This window comes from Enoplosus armatus, chromosome 18, assembly GCF_043641665.1.
Source record: "Enoplosus armatus isolate fEnoArm2 chromosome 18, fEnoArm2.hap1, whole genome shotgun sequence".
NCBI lineage: Eukaryota > Metazoa > Chordata > Actinopteri > Centrarchiformes > Enoplosidae > Enoplosus > Enoplosus armatus.
In genome coordinates, this window is record NC_092197.1 from 18520018 (window position 1) to 18540153 (window position 20136).

Consider the following 20136-nt stretch of genomic DNA (forward strand, 5'->3'; position numbering starts at 1 on the left):
GACACACGCAAATGCAATATTTGCAATATGAGATCATTTCTGTCTCGGATTCATTTTGATACGTTTCTATACTCTCATTAGTGTAGAGATCCATTGCATCAAACCAAGCATTCCTAATTTCTCCAAGTTGCATCACCAAATGACAAGACTGCACATTTAATCACGCGTTGCATTTCAAAGACATGTTGTCAGAGATTTGGCGAAGTAAAGAAAACGTTTCAGAAGATGAACAGGAACAAAATGATTCAGAATCGAGGACACCCTGCCAGTGGTGGTGAGGAAATACATTTATCCAGAATTACACAGGAAATACATAAAAGTATACATATGCATGAATTGAAAAGTCATTCTATTTAATATACAGAGGACTCTATGTTCTTCTGTGTCGTCGTAATCCACAGAAACTTCTGACCGAGTTTATAGGAGCAAAACTGGAAAGATCTTGAGAAAAGGAAGAATGTTTTAAATTGAAACTTAAAGGGACCCTGGGTTAAACATTACCAATAAGACAGCCGAGGGATTTTAATTTTCCTCTTGATGCCTTCAGGGACCAGGCATCATGGGAAGACATTGGTAATTGTATGGCTGGGAGAGTCCAATCCGCACTGGTGCACAAAATGGTGCGGGTTAAACCGCCAAATGAATGGTAAACCTGTAGCTGCACATTGTGCTAATGTGTTTTTCAATGACGGTACACACAAAGGCGATCCTGTGCATTCCTCTCTGCTTCGTCTTCCCTTTACTGTGCTGCTTGTCTCCAATGTGCCTCTTCTTAAAGAATTGATAAAGAGAAAAGGCTAAAGGGAGCTGGGCCACCGTGGATCAACAGAGGATCAATTGTAAGAAACTGAATTAATTCAGTCGAATTCTAGACTGGTTTTTGAAGCGAAACGAAGACTTTCGTCACTCCCTCCCTTTTTTCCCCTGCTTCTCAGCTGCTCAGGCATGTTTCCGTGGTGTGAGCGTGTTCCCTCTGCGAGTCTATCTATCTGTATCCACACCAGCCACAAAGCCAGCTGTCTGTTTGCGTTAGTAGTCTGACAGCTGAGCGGCAACTGAGTCAGTTGGTGTTGTGATCCAGTATTTCAGTGTCTCTTTGGCAAGTCTCAACACGGTCCTCCTTCATATCTCAGCTGCAGCTCTGTCTCCTCCCTCCCCTGTTTTGAAAGTGTCTGTGTCGTCTCATCCTGACAGCTGAATTGTGTCGGCTCCCGAGGTTGATCCGTCCTCCCGTCCGTCCTTCAGCGCTGCCCTCTGATCCACTTAGTCCTTCTCTGGGTCTCATAAGTGGGATGTGATTGTGTTAGTGTCATGACAGCTGAATTTATGAGGCAGAACACCCAGATTTGATTGTTGAACATACCTTTCCAAAAGCATTGGAATTGAATCTGCAGCTTTACCCTCTGTAGCTGGCCTGGCTCACAGTCGGCGTTCCCGTTCATCCCAAAGGTGCTGGGTGGCGTTGAGGTCAGGGCTCTGTGCAGGCCAGTCAAGTGTTCTTCCACACCAAACTGGGAAACCATTTCTTTGTGGACCTGGCTTTCTGTACAGTGGCATGTAGAAAAGGAAAAGGGGGGGGGGAAAGGGGCCTTCCCCAAATGTTTATCACAAAGTTGGAAACATATTTTAGTCTGAAATATAATTACATGCTGTAGCAGATTTCATATCATGGAAACTAAGAGGACGAGCCCGAACTATGAAAAACGGCAGTGCAAAAAAGTGTGAGGACGGAGGCGTCCAAAGCGTCTCTTTTACAGTAACCAGCAAAATCAGTTGTTTGTATTTTATCCTGATTAACTAGGTGACATTTTGGCCCCTCCAATCCAATATGTTTGTGTAATCCACTTGTGATTGTATGGGACCATAGTCACTTGGTGGTATTAATGTAAATCTTTGTCTACCGCTTAATATATTGTTTTTACATAACCTGAGCTAATTGGAGCATGTGGACGTTAAACATCAGAGACCTGAGAATGGACCCCGGGGAACTCAAGTGTCCTATTTGTTCTTTAACTCTAACCAGGAAGTTCTCCGGGTATATATCCCTCCAGTCTCTCTCCCTTTTCCTCTCATCTGTATGCGTTTGACAAAAAGCTCCACGATGAGTGCAAATCTTTCCTCAAGTTCAAACATTTTCATAATGAGGAAAGAACTTGAGCGCTCGGGTCAAAAGTCGCAAGAAGTACTGGTTGGATTTAGTATGATCAAATTAACGCTTTTTAAAAATGAAACTCGCAGCCGACCGCAGCCCTGCCCTCCATCAGCCTCTTTGCCTCCCTTTCTCTCCGATCCACTCTACTCCAGTTGGTTTTTGTCTGGAGCCATCCTGCTCCTTTCTGCACACCCACAGATTAGCCTTTTCAAACTGAAGCGGCGTCAAATAGGACCCTGACAGCCAAATTCAGCGCACATACTCTCCTAATTGGACTCTGAAAACTGTAGACCGAGACACTAGTGTACACAAAGTACTGGAACATCTCCCTGACAACTCTCTGCACCACCGTGCTCCTGAATGAAAGTCTGCCTAGTTAGCCTGTTCAGTTTTCTTTAAGACTTTTCTTTACACTCACACTGGGCGTCTGTTTCCAGCGCTTCTTGACAGTTTTTTTGCAGCCTGTCCTCTTTTTGTGAGACCTTTTTCTGCAGTACTATTCAATTTGTGTCTGTGTATATATGTTGCATATTGGTGAAATTAGTGAATATGAATTTTTAATTCTGATTTAGCAGATTTGTGCTGGCATTATTTAAAAGATCATTCCAGTGAGTTACAACCTGGGGCTTATTTCCTACTAGTTTTTACCATCACAGGCATTTCTGGTATTCAAAGTTTTGTCACCAACTTCACTGTAGAAATGCTCATCTGTTCACACTTTCTGCTATTGGTGCTGCTCTCAAATAAATGGAACCAAATAATCAGTCCAAAAAGGGGATACAAACACATCTTGTTGTCATGCAGTAGCTGTAGTGACCAAGGTTTTACCTGAATTATAAAGTAGAGCTCCAGAATTAACTGATGATGTTTGACCTGATTTTTATCCTAATCACATTCTCACTAGCAATACCTTCACAAAGCAATGCAAGTTTCTTACAGTGCACACAGAGTAAAAACAAATTGGACAAAAAATATGGAAACTATAGTAAAATATATACAAATAGTTAAGTGCTCAGACCAGTGTTTGAAATGTTTGAATGTGAAATGAAAGTGTATTTGGAATGCTTTCGGAGGGTCGTGCTGTTTGCGTCAATACATGTTGTTTTGCCATAGTCAAATTTCCCAAATCTCCACAACGGAGGAGGTGAAGGCAACGTTATTATGACCTATAGTCAGAATGGCCACAGTTAGAGAATAAGACCCAGGTATGTACTGGTATTTGAATATTTCAGCGACTATTTTAACATACTTTTTACTTCAAGCCACAGCCAGGATTAAGATGTAGGTATGCCGTTTTCTGATGGTCAGTTACAGAAGTTCTTTGTGCAGGGGGTTCAGCACTTCAAGCATACATACCTTTTATAACTGTGGTGAAATCAACACACCAGGTCTGTTTTGAATCATTGAAAAATTCAGAGATGTGGGTGGCACTAAAGAGGTGTGGACCCAGAAGATGAACTCTCTGTAGCAGGTTTTTACAGCCTGGTCTACAGAAATGTAATGGCCTTCCTACAGTGAACATCCCTGCAGCCTGACTCACCTCTTCGTGGCCTGTTCGAGAATCTGGAGCTGCCCCCAGGCTCTTTACAGCCGCCGTGATGACTGAATGTACCACCCAGACTGTGTGTGCTTTTTAGATGTTTTTTTCACTCTTCCCTGCAGGAATAAAGACACTCACAAGCTGCATAAAATTGTGCAGAGTGGGTGTATCTGAGAGTGCGGGTGCTTGTGCGAGTTTTAATGTGTGCTCGGGTTGTCTTGTGAGTCTCTTTTATGTGCATGTGCGTTTCTATAACTGTTTACACGCCTGTCTGTGTTTCTGGTACTATTTGAAAGTGTGGGAGGGGTTAAAGAGGGGTGCCTGTCACTCCGCTGAATGCTCCTCCACCTTCCTCCTAGTTGGGCTGTAGCCAAAGGCCTCGTTGCTCTCCACTAAACCTCCAGCTAACATATTTATCCCATTTTACAGCCGCTGCAGCTGAAACGAATAGGAACTGTGGAGCATTGTGCGGTTGCAGCTTTGACCGCCTCTAATCTTGTTAGTGAAAGAAAGTAATAAGCAGTGCTCTTGGCTTCATGGTTGGACCTGAAACTACCACTGAGGGATTCATATAACAGCCTTTAGAGGCAACTGGGGAGTGTTTTTTTCCTTCAGGCTGAAATAGAGGATGTTTCAGGGATTTTCTGGCTGTGTTGGGACTCCACTTACTTCCACAGTTTGTTTCCTAAGATATCAGTCACCATTAGTCCGACCAGTCTATAAAACAGACAGTCTTAGATTGGAAAGGATTTGTATTTGATTAGCATAAGTGGAAAAACCTTCAATCCCTCATTGGATTTATTTAGATTTACCCTTCAGCCGTCTTAAAGGTGCCCTGTGAAGTTTGTTTACAGTGTTTCTCACCAAAAAGCTCTTGCCCAATCAAAGCCTGCATCTCGCTGCCTCCCCAAGAATTCTGTCACCAATTAATGTTGTTGTTTCCATTAGTTGACGATTAAATGTTCTGAAGATACTGAAATCAGTTTTCCAGAGGCCAAGATGACCTTCTATACATTTTCTCAAACAGCAAAGTATTCAATTTAGAGTGAAAAGCAGCAAATCGTCTAATTTTAGTAGAGGGGGGAACTCCACAGACTAACAAGTGTGTCGACGGGTCATGGGGAGTACCACTGCATGTGTGTGTGAAAGAGGGAGCTGTGTGAAGTCTGATTAAATGTCCTCAAGTGATCTTGAGTCGGCATCAGTTGGGGCTGAAGACTGCAAGTTTGAAAGTGCAAAAACATCCGCGGGTGTGGAGTTAGACAGAGGTGAGATTGACCAGACCTCTGTGGGCCGCTCCTCATCTCTGCTCGAGGCTGGCAGCGCAACGCGCGCATCTCTGATGTACCTCTTTTAATAAATGAATCAGTCGGTTCAAGTATAGTCTGCTGTAGATAAAGGCTTTGGAAACAGTTTGACTGCGTTTTAATGTTGTATTGTTTGTCAGTAAGCATCACATGCATTCATTCCCACCTCCTACACAGCCGACCTTAACAGCCCTGTGATTTTACAGTACGCACTCTGCTGCCTCTGCTCATCAGGGCTGCATTGATCAGCCCGTAAGGATTTTACTGTTGCTGCAGCTGTCTGTCCTGGTTGCACAGACGCTGATAGGGACGTTCCGATCGTCGCTCTCCTGCTTTTGTGTGCATCTCGCTTGATCTGCTAACTGTCGCATCAAAGCAGGAAAACCATAAGATGCTGCGGTTTCTGTACACTGCAGATGTTGTCATGACTGTTTGTCTCGTATCTTAGCTCGGCTTGGCTTCTTTCTCACTGAAGAAAAGTGGATGCCGCTTTCATCCATCGAGTTTATTTACTCGTTTAGTCCCCCGAGATCTGGTCTATTTTCAAAGAAGGCCTACTTGCATGTGTGCAGTTTTAAAAATAGGACAACTTCTGTGGCCTGATGTTTTTTTACTTTCAGTTTTTGTTGTCAAAAGCATGACTCTTGGCTCTCTCTGTGACAGACCCTTCTACCGAAGGTCCCTCAAAGGATGATGGGAAAGCTCTAAAACAGCCACCCCCAGGTAAAACCATCAGCTGCCGCCTGCCCTGCTGGGATGGTGACTCGCTTTAAAGTAAAATTAAATAAGTGACAGGTCACCTCCCTTACCTTAGATTCAGGAGGTGTTTTTCCTTTTTAATTGTTAAACTGGGGAACATGTGTCTCTTATTTTAGGCTATAGCCACAATTGCAGGTTATTCTACTTTTTCTTTGTCCCTGTATCTGTAATGGTGGCTTCTGTCTGTGCTTCGGTGTTTTGTTGTTGGGTGATGACTCAGTCAGATGTGTTTCAGGCCTTGGTGCATTTCAGAAAGCTGATTTAATTCTGTTTGTACTTTAATTTGTAACACATGGTCAAGTAGCCTGAGGTATCGAGGGGTAATTCCATCCCAGCTGCCTTCTGGTCTGTGCAGTTTGCTTCTGCTATTATTTAGGATATATACATAAATAATCCTGAATACTTTTTAGTCTTAAATCAATGTTTCAGCACATATGTCATCTTCAGCATTGCTTCTACCTTTGGTTCAACCTGTGACTGTTAAAAATCCTGCTTTACTCGTGTGCTGTGTAGGATTTCCAGTACCAGATTATGTTTACATTTTACTTGTTTTTTTGCTTGAGCTCACTGCCCAAATGTGTTTCCTTTCTTGCTTTCTATGTATTTCTCATTGGATCTATTCACAGATAATGAAACATAGGCTTTGTGTGGAGAATCAGCTCTGAAGAATTGCTCTCCACTAGGACAAGTCTTTGTCTTCCTCTGTAGAGTTCCAGTTCATTTTGGGGCTCCGTTGCTTTTTTTTCACACCTGTTGTCCCACTGACGTGAGACCAGAATGGAATCAGGGAGTCTGCTACCAGTTTCCTCATTCACGATTTGATTTTGTACCTGGTCTTGGTTTAGTTTGGGCACAACCCCATGCACATGCGTTGTCTGGCTTGACTTCAGCTGTATGTGGATTTGGCCTCATTGTTCAGTCCTGTAAACATTTCTGACTCGCAACGTTTCCGATGTGATTGGTAAACTGTGCTAGAATTAAGTGTTCGCTCACTAACGTTGTCCTAATCCTCTGAAAAATGCAGCTGGTGAATGCGTCTCGCGCAGAAACGGAGACCCTAATCAGCAACACAAGGAGCACAGACAGTTTGCTGATCAGTTCCTGTTTGTCTCTAAATACAGAACTTGTTCTCATGACTTCTATTTGGTTAGTTTGACCCTTGGTTTTGTGTTTGAGCCGTAATGTTGGTAAAAGCTGTCCGCTCACTTTCCCCCCCGACTGCACACGTGATGCTGCTCTTTGGATGCGACCGCACAAGGTGTTGAGCATTTGATCTATTCTGGTCCGTCACTGGAGAATTAGCTGCTGAGGAAGATTATCTGTATATTAAACCACAGTTGAGCATTAAGCTCCACGCTGGTGGATGTTTGTCTGCCAGCACAGCCCAGGAGCGGCACCTAGTGGCAGAAACAAGGAAGTGGCCCAAAACAACCACATCCCCAAAACCATTCAGAATCGGTGCCGGTTCCACTTACGCTTATAGTGTGATTGTTGTATTACTGCACACACAGAGATTGTGACTCAAAGCCTTCAGACATTATCAGCAGTTTCTTCCGTGGAAACTCAAAATAGAGCCCTGGATTAATACAGTGTCAGCATCATACCATGAAACGTGAAATATTTAAAATGTATTTCAATACTATGGGCAGATGACCTAAATTATTGTGGAATGTACGGTGGACTTTAGTCTTTAGTTAAATTTTATGTTGACATTGTCTGGCCGGTCAGCTGCTCTTATTCATTGTGTGGCTGCGAGGCATGTCGGTGACGTCACCAAGTCATTTGGCAGCAGAGCAGATTGGCTGGCAGGACGAACACGAGTCAACAAGCCCCGTTTTTTGTCTCTTTGTCCCGAAGTCTCCGTCGCCGCCTTCAGCTGAGCTGTTTGCCAGTCATGTCACCCACTCACTCGTCGCTGACACCGAAACACTCTGGCCTGCTGCGCGAACACCCTGAGATTGGATAATGCTGTCCCAAGGAAAAAAAAAATCTTCGTCTTTTAGGAAGTTTAGAGCCAAAGTGTCAAGTCCACAACTTCAAGGATGTGAAAATACCAGTTCAGATTTACAGCTGTTGAAGTTTTGTTGGCTGATGATTTTGGACTAACTCCGATCCGATCAACGTGCGCTTGCATCACTCAAGGTTCCTCTTGTGCTGGGACAGTAGCTACTCTGAAGTAGGAGCTCAAGTCAAAATGGCGCTCTAAGAACTACGATCATTCAAAGTTCTTGCATTGCAAACACAATAAAAAGAGGGCGGGGTCCTCCAGCTGTTGAAAACTATGAAAACGTTCCTCTGGTCCGAAAACGCCTAAAGAAATGTGCGTGTAGCAGATCAACTTTATTTTGTTATCTAGTACGTTTTAACAACTGTTCGTGGTGAATCCAAAGTCAGCTGGACTTGTGATGGCTTCCGATCATTGTGACGCTGTTTCTCCGGTATCTCCCCGATACAGACGGCTCTTCCCTGGAGGCATTTAGATCAGCACTTCAGTAATAATTCTCAAGCACACACGGTAGCCATCTTCTTGACCCTCCCAGGCCTCCATGCTGCTCAGTATCAGTAGAATGTCAGCCTTAACTTCTGACTAAACCTTCGTCCTTTTCAACATGTACTGCTCTCTCAAACTAAACACGGAAATGTCTCGAAAGGTTATTTGTTGTTGGCAGTGTGTGCTGGGTTCAAAGTTTCGACCTGTGGTTTGTTTTGTCTTTCAGAAGCCAACGTGAGCACATCGATCCAGGTGGACTCCACAGCTAGAGGGTCTGCTGCTGCCTGGGCCATACTGCCAGTCTGTGAGTCGAGATCGCATACACACCCAAAATGATTTGTGTTTTTATTCCCAAAAGGCCCCACAACACAATACACGTCCAGACACACACACTCATACAGATAAGAAGTCTGATGGATGAATGGGCCATGGCTTGTTTAACTTATATTAGTAATATCTGTAGGAACCTTCATACGAACAGACGCAGCTAACATGGAAATGTTGTATTTAAACACTAATGTCCTTGCGTGAAATGCAGTTTTTCGTGCTAAAACGACAGCGTACAGTCCAGCTGTGTGAAGGAAGCAAGAGAGTGGGTTAGGGTTAACCCCCCCCCAAGATATTTATTGGGCTACATCCAAACACACACGTATGCCTGTCATAATACACATGTGGGGACTATAGTACAATCCCCTCACCCGTTAGCCCTGATACTGAATTATTGATGATCTGACAGTTTGTGTCCGCTTGTCCCTCTGCTCAGTGCTGCTGGCGATGGCGGCGGCGGGTGGCTACCTGATGTGGAGAAACTGGCAGCTGAAGAACCAGAAGAGCATGAACTTTGACAACCCTGTCTACCTGAAGACCACAGAAGAAGACCTAAACATCGACATCACCCGGCACGGCGCCAACGTGGGACACACCTACCCTGCGGTGAGTAACGGGACCAACCTCTGAGCATGGGGCATCATGGGTAGGAAGGGCCGGCAAACAACCTTAGAGGCTGGATCCCAACACACACTCGTCTCCCAATTGATTCACTATTAGCAGAGAATATGCTGCGCCTTTTATAGAACCCTAAAATCATGCCAGGCTCTCTTTAATAATAAAAAGAGCTCTTTATTGTTTTGCTAACGATAAAACAATCTGTTGCTAACTCATTTCATCCCGACTCAGAGAATGGACACTGCATGTTTACAGCCTCTACTCTCGCCCTGACCTTGTGGCCTTCAGTAATCCTTAGAACATTGTCGGCTGTCCACAGAGCACGTCTCTGCGTACACAGATTAAACAGATTAACTTCACCCCGGCCAGAGCTGCAAGATGGCCGCTAACCTCTGCTGTCCCCCCCCCCCCCCCCGCAGCTGCCGCAGAAATCTCTTTATTCAGACGGGGGGGGGGAAGCAAAATTGAAAGCAGATTGCTGTCTTTACATTTCCCTCTGAACAAACGAGATGCAACGTATTAATTAATGAACTAAAACGGAAGAACTAAACAAATACAAGTTTTAATGAAGCCGATTCCTTCTCTCTCCTCCCCCTCCCTCTCTCTGTCTCCAGATTTCGATAGTGAGCACAGATGACGATTTATCATGATCGTCTTGGTTGGGTTTTGGGTTTTTCTTCTTTTTTTTTTCTACGGCAACCCGTAAGCGTTGGATGGCGCCTCCTCGCTTCCATGCCGACGGTTGTCCGTAGCAGCAGCAGCCCTTACAGTACGACCACATGCCTTCTGAAGTGCATTATGTCATTATCTGCGGAGAGGATGACCGGAATAAATGTTATTTATTATGTGAATACTACAATTAATTATGTGTCATAACTGTTTTCACTCCAAAGTGAACTGTTAAGGATTTTTTTTTTCTCCTTCTGATTTTTGGGCCTCAGACGGCTTCTTGGCCTTTTTTGCCCTCTTTAAAGGAGTCCGATGACGTCTTTTCACAACAGATGAGAGAAACGCGGCGACTTTCCACAATTAGATCGCCTCTTACAGGGCTTTCTGTGTTTTTTAAACTGAAGTGGGATACGAGACAAGAGGACACGGTGCTTCTCTCGCCAAACCGATCGACTCTGCTGGACGGGATTTAAAACTGAGGCTGTCAGAGTTTAAGAGTGGAGAGGGGTCAAGGGTCACCTTAGGAGCGAGGCGTTCATGGGGAACCTTGGTTCAAACTTTATGTCTGGCCTCCTCTGATCCAACAGACTCAGATGTGTGAATATTTATGTACCATCATGTTTTGGGCAGTAATATCTAAGATGTAAGTTTTCTTTTATTTGTTGATTTTTATTTTGTTGTTTTCTTTCCAACAGTACCTCCTGGTGTGCATTCTTACAAGCTGTTTTTTCAGTCAGTGTTGTTATTATTATTATTATTATTATCATTATTATTATAGAAGCTGTGTAAGGATCACCATGATTACAGCATTTGTAAACATTGTATATATTTACCCATCATCCCTCAAAGACATGACCGTCAATCAGGACTCTCTTCAATGCACTTTGATCAAATGTTCCTTGTGTAAATAAGATTGTATACATTTGACTTGAAATCAATTTTTTGCTATGGTTGGGCATCACACCAGGGTTAGAGTTCAGATGTATTTAACAAGAAAGAAAAAGCTGAAAAAAAGTGGAGGGAGGAAGAAAAAAAACACAACTGAATTTGGTAAAACTATTTTGTATGTTTGTGTGCTGTTGCTGTGAACTTTTTCTAGCCTTGTACAGTGAGGGGGGGGAACACGATTAAAACGTAAAAGCTCTGTATCTGTGAAGAAACTGATTTGCAAATCACTTGAGAATTAAAACCTAATCCACAACGTTGTTCAAAACATGGCAATCCTGTCTTTTCTATTGTGTGTGTGTGTGTGTGTGTGTGAGTGAGTCTCTATGGCCAAGAGGTAGGGGGATCTTAATGCTATAGGATACAGTGATGTTTTGGACACTTGAGTGTTTCCAACAATTCAATGTTGGTGGAAGAAAAGTACCAATACAACAATCTAAAAATACTCACAAGTAAAAGTCCTGCATTCAAAAGCCTACTAGTAAATGTACAGAAGTATCAGCAAAATGCACTAAAGTAAAGAGCCTGTGTGCTTACTAAACTTAGGATTAGTAGTGTTATCCACTTTTTATATATATATAGTTGGCTAGTTTTCCCGTGGTTCCCAACCTTGTGGATCCACGTTGAAGAATGGCAAGGACAAGTCAAAGGTCGGAGGAAAAATTCAAACCGCAAACATGGTCCTCGAGGATCTGTACCACGAAGCAGGTAGAGGCAGAAAGACCTGAAACACAAGCCACCGCCGGGTAGCGAATTCGTGCTGGTGACGTTCAGGCTGTGGGAGAGCCGTTGACTTGTTTTATTTGGATCGCGTCCGGCCTCCATCCGTTCATCATTATCCCCGTGGAACTGCAGCAAGGATTAATCTCCACCTATCCGACTGCTTGAGATATCAGTGGGACCGAATACGTCGAACACACTTGGATTAAGGCTCAGATGTCAGATGTGAAGGTCAAAGTTGCATATGGAGGAAAGACTCGGAGCCATGCTGCCTGCATATCTAAATTGTACTCATACTTTATGGGTTGTACGTTGAACAGAGTCAACGTGACATTTAACCAAATAACCCAGCGCACCCTCTCCCCAAACCCCCTAATAAATCATTATTTACAACTTATTTCTAAATGTCCCTTTTTTTTTTTTTTTTTGAATTGACGGCTATCTGAATACTTTATCAATAAAACCCAAAGTCCTGGGAAACTTTGCCCCTTGATCGAGGCTTTTGAGTGTGTGACCTTTGTCTCTAGCGATGGCGAGGTCGGTCCGCCTCATTCTGGACTAGAATATCTTGACAAAATGCACACTTCGCCTCGACATTTTGTACGTTTTCAAGGCCCCTAGATGACCTTGGTGATGCCCTGGCTTTTCCTGGAGTACCTCCCCAACTAAGACGGGGGGTGGACCATGGCAAACACTACCCGCTAAACATCAGCATGTTAGCATTTAGCTCCAACCAAACACTCATGGCTGTAGAGCCTTCAGTCTTGTTCCTTTATTTTGTCACCTGTCTGCAATGCGATGAGAAAAAAAAACCCTGATTTAACCTAATTTGTTTTTCAATATTCACTTGACATTGCTGTCATGTATGCCGTCCAGCCCTTGACAACCAGATTTGTAAAGTTATGAGATGTTGCAGTAAGTGGGAGGAGAGAGCAGAGCGAGAGAGAGAGAGAGAGAGATCAGGAGATGGATAAAAGAGGATAATAGTATTTAAAACTTTAAGCACCCAGATGATCTCAGTCAGCTGCATTAGACGACGAGAGTCACTTCCTACCACATTACTGTGTGTGTGTGTTTCCTTTTACTCATTTGTTTACTCACTGGTACAGTCATCTTGTGCAGCGTGTGTGTGTGTGTGATCAAGCTTTTGTGCACATATGCAAGATGCCAGCTGTGTGTGTGTGTGTGTTTGAGAGGCAGATGATGTTAGAGTTGCCAGGATGTCTCTCCATGCAGGTTCATTGATTTTAGGTCCGAGCACCACCATGCTGACCCGCCTCAGAGCCCGCAGCAGGAGTCTGTTCCCCAGCTACAAGCCCGGCAGCCGGGCTCAAGCCGCCAAAGAGCCGGCGGACTGTCTGGACTTCAACAACGTGTGCATGAAGCCGTGGAGCTCCATGCAGGTCAGACGCTCCAGTTACTCATTTTTTATGTGTGTTTTCTCCTTTTGTTCTGGTCTTTCTCAGCTCTTCGCTTTACAGGATTTTGTTTTCAGTCATTCAGTCCAATCTGTTTACTAGGGAAAATTTCAATATTAAATCCTCATTTTTTTTTTTTCAAATTAAAGACTGTGTTGTTATTGTTGTGTGAATGGACAGAAAAGAAAAGAAATCAGCAGCAGTAAAAGAGAAACTGCCTGCAGGCGACCACCTTTGATCACAGATGCATTTTCAATGTATCTTTCTTTGTTGTTCATTTTCTTCTTCTTTTTTTGTCTTTTTTGCCCTCTTATTTTTTAATGATTATATTTCTCATCATATTTCCAGTATTTGCATGTATGTTTTCTGTATTTTCATATTCTGCTGAACTCACCAGTGTTAAGGTTTTTTTGTTTTACTTGTGAAGGATCTGGGCAGAGACATCTATGATGTTTATGCAGAGTATGAAGATGAGGAGGAGGAGGAAGAAGACCGATTCCCGGTGTCTCCCTCCTGCCTGCTGCTCTCTCCGACCAAACACTTCACTCTCAACATCAACGTTGGTGGAACGGTAACTTTACTCAACTTCTACCACGAACAGACTTTTTATTGTTTGACGTGAAGCACCTCATTCGCGTGTAGCAGGCGGCAGATTCTCCACCAGGGGGAGCTGTTCAGTCATTGTCAGATCAGTTTTTACGCCTGTGAGCCGACACCACACGTGGGAAAGAAAAGTAACAGCGGCTGCAGATAGATATATGATGATGTCGCCTCCTACAGGCACAAATAGCTACTGTAATTTTAACTATTGTGCCACCTGCTGGCAATGCATGTCACAGATGTCATTTTTTTTCTTTTTAAAGCTGCCGTTTCCTTTGCAATTTATCAAACAAAAATATCAAATATGTTCTGGTTCCAGCCATGGACTGTATTTAAAGATGGCCGACGCGTCTCCACTTCCTCCCACCGTACATAAATATAAAATATCCTGGATACGGCAGCTGCCGTCTTGCGCTGGGGACGTCACTTGGAGCCAGAGTCTGCGCCGTGCTGATGTGTACTGATTTTTAAGTTTGGCCCATGTCCCATCCGCTAACAAGGAGGGGGCGGGGGTTTAAGACCTATACTGTAGCCAGCCATTGAGATGTTTTGGCTTCTTCTGCTTTTGTGGAGCTGGCGTGTCGTCCATCTTCACATACAGTTTATGGTTCCGGCCTCTCAAAGGTGAAGATTTGCAGATTTTCTCTGTTTTGATGTCATTGTAAAATGAATACATTTCTGTGATTGGACAAAACAAGCAACGTGAAGACATAACCACGGGCTCTGCGAAGTTGTGATGTGTGATGTTTCACTCTTTTTCTACATTTTGTAGAGTGTGAAATGACTTGATTAATAGACATCAACAGAGATCAACAGATTAATAGAAAATAAATAGCCTAGAAAATAATAGCTATGCTAGATTTTTATGAATCTAGGCAAGTTTGAAAGTAATTCTGTAGTTTGAGCTGGTTAATGACATCTGAAGAGACACGCTTGGAGTTCAGTGATTAAATGTGTGTTTTCTTCAGGCTCGATTTGCCTTTTCTAAGCCTTCTAAGCCTCTTTTTCAACTATACTGTATTCCACTTTTCCTCTTCTCCAGGTGTACCTCCTGCCCTACGGGTTAGCTGCCAGATATCCGAAGACGAGGATCGGCCGGTTGGCCACGTACACAGACCACAGCAGGAAGGTGGACCTGTGTGACGACTACATCGTCCAGAGCAACGAGTTCTTCTTCGACCGGGACCCTAAAATCTTCCACAACATCTTCAACTTTTACAGGTCAAATAAAGACGCATTGTAAACGTGAATTCACTGAAAGCAACACACACACACACACACACACACACACACACACACACACACACACACACACACAGTGAGTTTCCCCTCTTCTTCATATGACCACTTGGAATAACTCTGGACCCCTCTCTGTCCTCTCCATCAGAACTGGAGTGTTGTGCATTAAAGAGGAGCTGTGTCCCCGCAACTTTCTGGAGGAGATAAACTACTGGGGCGTCAGAATCAAAAACAGTCAACGCTGCTGCCGCATCTCCTTCGAAGAGAGACAGGACGAGCTGAATGAGCAACTGAAAATACAGAGGCAGCTGATAGCAGAGGTAGGTTGGCGGTGTGCGTGTTCTATATTTTTGCAAGTGACGCCGAGGGTCGCGTAGCTCTGGAGACTTGCAGAAGATGGCCTGGTTTCCGGATCTCTGAATCGCCATCGACATGCCCAGATTTGTCAGCAGAACCTCAAGCGGTGTTCAGGTGGGGAAACAACCAAGATAATCCGAGCCTTTGTGTGGCGGAGTAAAGTTTGTGACATCTTAAACACAGCATTAGTTACAATCAACAGTTTAGTCACTGCTCTATATCACTGATCACGCCACGTGCGATGTTCATTCCCGCTGATCACCTCGGCAGGCGAGTCCTCAATTTAAAGGTGCTAATCAGTGGGTGGAGTCCTTGGTTGAGAAGAAAACCTGCAGGCTGTTGTGCGCCACCCAAATGCGGATTAAACTCTGGGTGGTAATGCCGGCCATCACGTCCTAAAATGAAATTCATGGCTCCCTCAGGAATAGGAATCATTTTGGTGGTCCCCTGACTTTTCATCTAGCGTTACCAGCATGTTATCATTTTAATTTGCCCAATACTTTGGTTTATGACCAAAAAGTTGCATAATTAAAGACAGTTATATTTATACTTAGTGCGAATTAGCAAATGCTAACGCGCTAAACTAAGATGGTGAACATGGCAAACATTGTACCTGCTAAACATCAGCATGTTAGCATGTCATTGTGCGCAAGTTAGCATGCTGACGTTAGTGTGCAGTGCAGCCTCACAGGACAGCTAGCATGGCTGTAGACTCTCAGTCTTGGTGTTACTTATCGTGCAGTATTAGCCAACACACAGGCTAATAACGACAGCCTGGGTATGCTTGCTAGCTAGCTACGTTAGCTAACACATTAGGCACAGCTAGCAATCAATCACTGTCAACTTTTCCTCACTTTATCATATCCAATTTTAGGTAAATGCTCTTTGTAAGAAAACACGAGGGAATTGCTGAAACATGGCGGGGGCAGGGCTAACAGTGGCTAATAAGTTAGCTAACTTACTGTTGCTACTTTGGTTACAATAACAAACAGTGGACTAGGAGGTGAGAACACATTTCGTGTCGCATGTTGTTCCTACATCAGGACACCCCCTCCTATCTAGCGATGCATAGTGTTTTGGTTTTATTCCTCCAGGTTTTGAGATTTCTGCCTCCGCCCCAATACAGTGGAGGTGAACGGAAATTCATTTGTGGTGCTTATTGAAAAATACAGCAATACCTCTTTCCAAACAGTGTCCCAGTTATTACAGATAAGCCACACACAGGCAGTATTACTCTCCAGGCTCCATGTGTTTAAAAGTGCTGCAGATACAAATGTCAAGAAGTCATCACCGACTAGCTTCGTGGGTTCAGCAGTCGTGTTGTGTTTTTTTTATTTTTACCTGTGAGATTTTTGCCAGTAATCTGCCGGCTGACTCCGAGTCTGTCTGACCTACATTATGCGTCACCGCTCCGCTCTGCCGTCTTGACAGATGGAGAGTGGAATAAGCTTTTTCTTGGCACAGATTAAAACAGATGTTTCCATCACAGAGGTCCCACTCTGATGCAGTTTGTTGGACCAGTTTCTTCCCCCGTTATGTCCAGACATTTAGTTGGTTCTGGCCTCATTTAATATTAGATGTTTGTTTTTTTTTTTACTTTTAATTCACATGTATTACTTACATACATACTTGATTTAAATACTTGAATAATTTTTACACTTAATGAGCGTTTTGTTTATGTTTTTGAAGCAAAGTGATTCCTCATTTATTGTTGGTCATATTTATTTATTATAAAAAAAAACATACTTGGTCATAGTCATTTATTTATTGCCTTGAAAAAGAACGCCTCTCCTGTTTCTCTGCTGTGACCGGGATGCATTTCTGTCCCGTGTCCTCCTCCAGATGGAGATGGAGGAGAACGAGGCGTTGTTTCACGGCATGGCCTTCGGGCCAGCCCGGAGGAAAATCTGGAACCTGATGGAGAAGCCGTTCTCCTCGGTCACCGCCAAGCTGATGGGGCTCGCCTCCTCCATGTTTGTGCTGGTCTCGCTGGTCGCCATGACGCTCAACACTGTGGAGGAGATGCAGTACAAAGTGTGTGTTTTACTTTACTTGTGTGTGTGTGTGGGAAGGGTAAGAGCAGGTTATTTCCGTTTGCGTTGGTTTGTGTGTCTACGAAGGAAGAATACCATCCGTGAATCATTGCTAACTTATGGAAATCTATGACTTCAGATGTTGAGATGAAAGCCAACAGTAGACATGAACGTTGTGGGGAATTCAAAAACAGCCGCTGCTCACGGCTGCATCACCACACAACGAAAGCACAACTTTGACACGGAAAAATAAAAAATGAAGCATGCCATTATCGAGTCTCTGTGCTGTTTACGAAGCATTATTTCCTCTTCCAGACGGCGTCGGGCCAGCTCAGTGGCAGATTCTACGGCGAGTGCGTTGAGGCGTTCTGCATCCTCTTCTTCACCCTGGAGTACTTGCTGCGCCTGGTGTCCACCCCGGACCTCAGGTGCTTTGGACGCAGCGTGCTGAACACCGTCGACCTGATCGCCATCCTGCCGCACTACCTGCAGATGGTCCTGGAGTGCTTCGAGGACCAGGACACGCACCTGCACGTGGGGGACATCCAGACTGTGGCACGTGTTGGAAAGGTAAAAGTGTGGGGGGGGGCTGAAGGGAGAGATGATGACGAGATGATCTGATTCATGTCTCTCACCCGCATTTATCTTTTGCGTTTTTCTCTTCTCTGTAGGTGGGTCAGGTTCTGAGGATCATGCGCCTGATGCGAATCTTCAGGATCTTGAAGCTGGCTCGTCACTCGACAGGCCTCAGAGCTTTCGGCTTCACACTGAGACAGTGCTACCAGCAGGTCCGACTGCACCTGCAGCTCGTGTCAAATAAGCCAATTGAAGGAATGAAAACACTCATCACACTTTCACGCTCATTCTACCAAATCTAGGGGACATTTGAGGAAATTGGTAGGAAGGGCAGTAGACGTAGACATGGCTTACATGGACAGGTACATGTTGGACTAATGAATCTCAAGGTGTGTTCAGACCAAACGCAACACAGGCTTTCAACCTTGGGTTACTCGGGTCAATATGGCTTGCTGAAGCGTTTTTTTTGGGAGTATTTCGCAAACCACAAATATTCGCCCTTACCAGCCAATCGGAGTACTGGGGAAGGCAGCTAAACGCTAGCGCTAACTTGGTTCGTGGTTTTGCTCCGAATCGCTGCTATTCGCGCAGAAATACTAATTCAATAACATATTTGACATTTGACTTTGTTATGTCACTGCGCTGCATGAAAAAAAATAAAAGTTAACATACCGAGGGAACGCAATGATAAAATGTGTTTGTGTGCAGGTGGGCTGCTTGCTGCTCTTCATCGGCATGGGCATCTTCATGTTTTCGGCCATGGTGTACACTGTGGAGCACGACGTTTACAACACCAACTTCACCTCCATGCCGCACGCGTGGTGGTGGGCCGCTGTGAGTCGACACACACACACACACACACACACAAACATGTACACGCTAACGTTCAACCTGCTTTCTGTCTGTCCTCCGCTGACTATCTGTTACCTCCATGTTAAAACCCCTCTAATGCCACTGCACCCAGCACTTTCTGCCAGTGTTTACAAGTCGAAGCTGTAGGGGAGGACGGCAGAAATATTGTCATATAAATGATGGTAAAAGCTCCATTAGCCTCTCCTCCACACTTGTGCGCCTCCACTGTCTGGCTAAGTTGCATCTTGACAATTGCTCTGAGGGATAAAAGTATTATTTTCACAGTGAGCTACAACTTCTGTAGCCCCATGTGGGACGGTCTCTTCCACTGTGAGGGAGGCAGTCTGGATGCTTCCCATAGAAAAGCTTATAAGAAGCTGGCAAAGAGCCGCTTCCCTAAACTTTTCAGTGGGATGCACCTGGGACTGTCTCTCACCCAGTGGAAAAACTGCTGTAACACACCAGTGTGTTGTAATGACCAAAAATGTAGTTTATTTTGAGTGATATGGTCATTTTGATTGCAGCTATCAGTTAATGAGACAGCTAAATTTGTTGTTTCACTTGGTCACGCCAGCCACCAAGCTAATGCGTCCTTAGTTCAACGCGCTCATAGTCGTATTATTTGAAGTTGTTTTTGATTGTTTTGACCACGATCTGATTTCATGCCGTGCTGACGAATGCATCACATTTCCTGTGACTGCTTCACAATAAAAGCCACCCCGCGCTTCTCTGATACAAATGCGTACGTTGTCTTCTGTGAATCCCTCCTGCTGAGCTAGGCAATTTGAATCCAGGGCGGGAATGGCGGACTCCACCACTAACAATGAAAACTACTATACATAGAGTTAATTACAGAATTTAGATACACTGAAAAAAATGTCGACCATAAATAATTATGTTTTTAGCCTGTTGTTTTCAAGAAATTACAGCTTTGAGTCAAAAACCACTTCGGGAAACAATGTATGCAAATAAAAACATTAGTTGAAAAAACTCAAGGAAAATCCCCTCAGAACCATGAGTCCATGTTTGAGTAAGGCTAACATCAATTATAAGGACTACATTTCATGTTTTGGGGCTAAGTCTTTCTTCCTCTGCGTCTCTTTTATCCTTCAGGTGAGTATTTCCACGGTGGGCTACGGCGACATATTCCCCGAGACCAACCTGGGCCGCATCTTCGCCTTCGCCTGCATCTCCTTCGGCGTCATCCTCAACGGCATGCCCATCTCCGTCCTCTACAACAACTTCGCGGACTATTACACCAAGCTCAAGTCCCACGAGTACACCGCCGTCACCAAGGCCCGCGGGAAGGTGCACTTTGCCAGGAGGGCGGCAAAGAGGCTGGCCGGGTGCTGCGAGGACCTGCAGTGAGCCAGGTTGTTGATTTCCAAGTTCACGGTAAGATCTGGCAGGAGTGACTGTGAGGAATGTGATGGGGGTCAGCAGAGACCGCCATTTAATGGAGTAATGGAACTGGAAATGAACCTGTGGCATTCTGTTCTGGCCACTGTACCATTAAGACTGTGGCAGAACTAG

At 44.3% G+C, this 20136-nt stretch overlaps 2 protein-coding genes across 3 annotated transcripts in view; both read left to right on the forward strand.

The window, feature by feature from the left end:
- vldlr (very low density lipoprotein receptor) overlaps positions 1–10001 on the forward strand; it is a 51042-nt gene extending 41041 nt beyond the window's left edge. Inside the window, exons 17-20 of one of the 2 annotated variants that reach the window (XM_070925006.1) lie at positions 5663–5722; positions 8476–8553; positions 9013–9182; positions 9809–10001. In XM_070925006.1, the coding sequence (XP_070781107.1) occupies positions 5663–5722; positions 8476–8553; positions 9013–9182; positions 9809–9844 (344 nt within the window). In that variant the 3' untranslated portion in view covers positions 9845–10001. The remainder of the gene's footprint in view (positions 1–5662; positions 5723–8475; positions 8554–9012; positions 9183–9808) is intronic. The other variant, XM_070925007.1, reaches the window with a different exon arrangement.
- A 2792-nt stretch (positions 10002–12793) lies between these two features.
- Positions 12794–19971, forward strand: kcnv2a (potassium channel, subfamily V, member 2a). Its single transcript, XM_070925116.1, has 9 exons — positions 12794–12931; positions 13374–13517; positions 14589–14767; positions 14934–15105; positions 16985–17176; positions 17491–17745; positions 17847–17963; positions 18460–18585; positions 19717–19971. Exons 1-9 carry the CDS (start codon positions 12794–12796, stop codon positions 19969–19971), a joined length of 1578 nt encoding a protein of 525 aa, XP_070781217.1.
- The last annotated feature ends 165 nt before the right edge of the window (positions 19972–20136 follow it).

Coding starts and splice junctions, on each gene's coding strand:
- kcnv2a (XM_070925116.1), top strand. CDS start 12,794: ATGCTGACCCGCCTCAGAGCCCGCAGCAGGAGTCTGTTCCCCAGCTAC. Junction 17,177..17,490: donor TGGAGGAGATGCAGTACAAA/GTGTGTGTTTTA, acceptor TTCCTCTTCCAG/ACGGCGTCGGGCCAGCTCAG. Junction 18,586..19,716: donor ACGCGTGGTGGTGGGCCGCT/GTGAGTCGACAC, acceptor TTTATCCTTCAG/GTGAGTATTTCCACGGTGGG.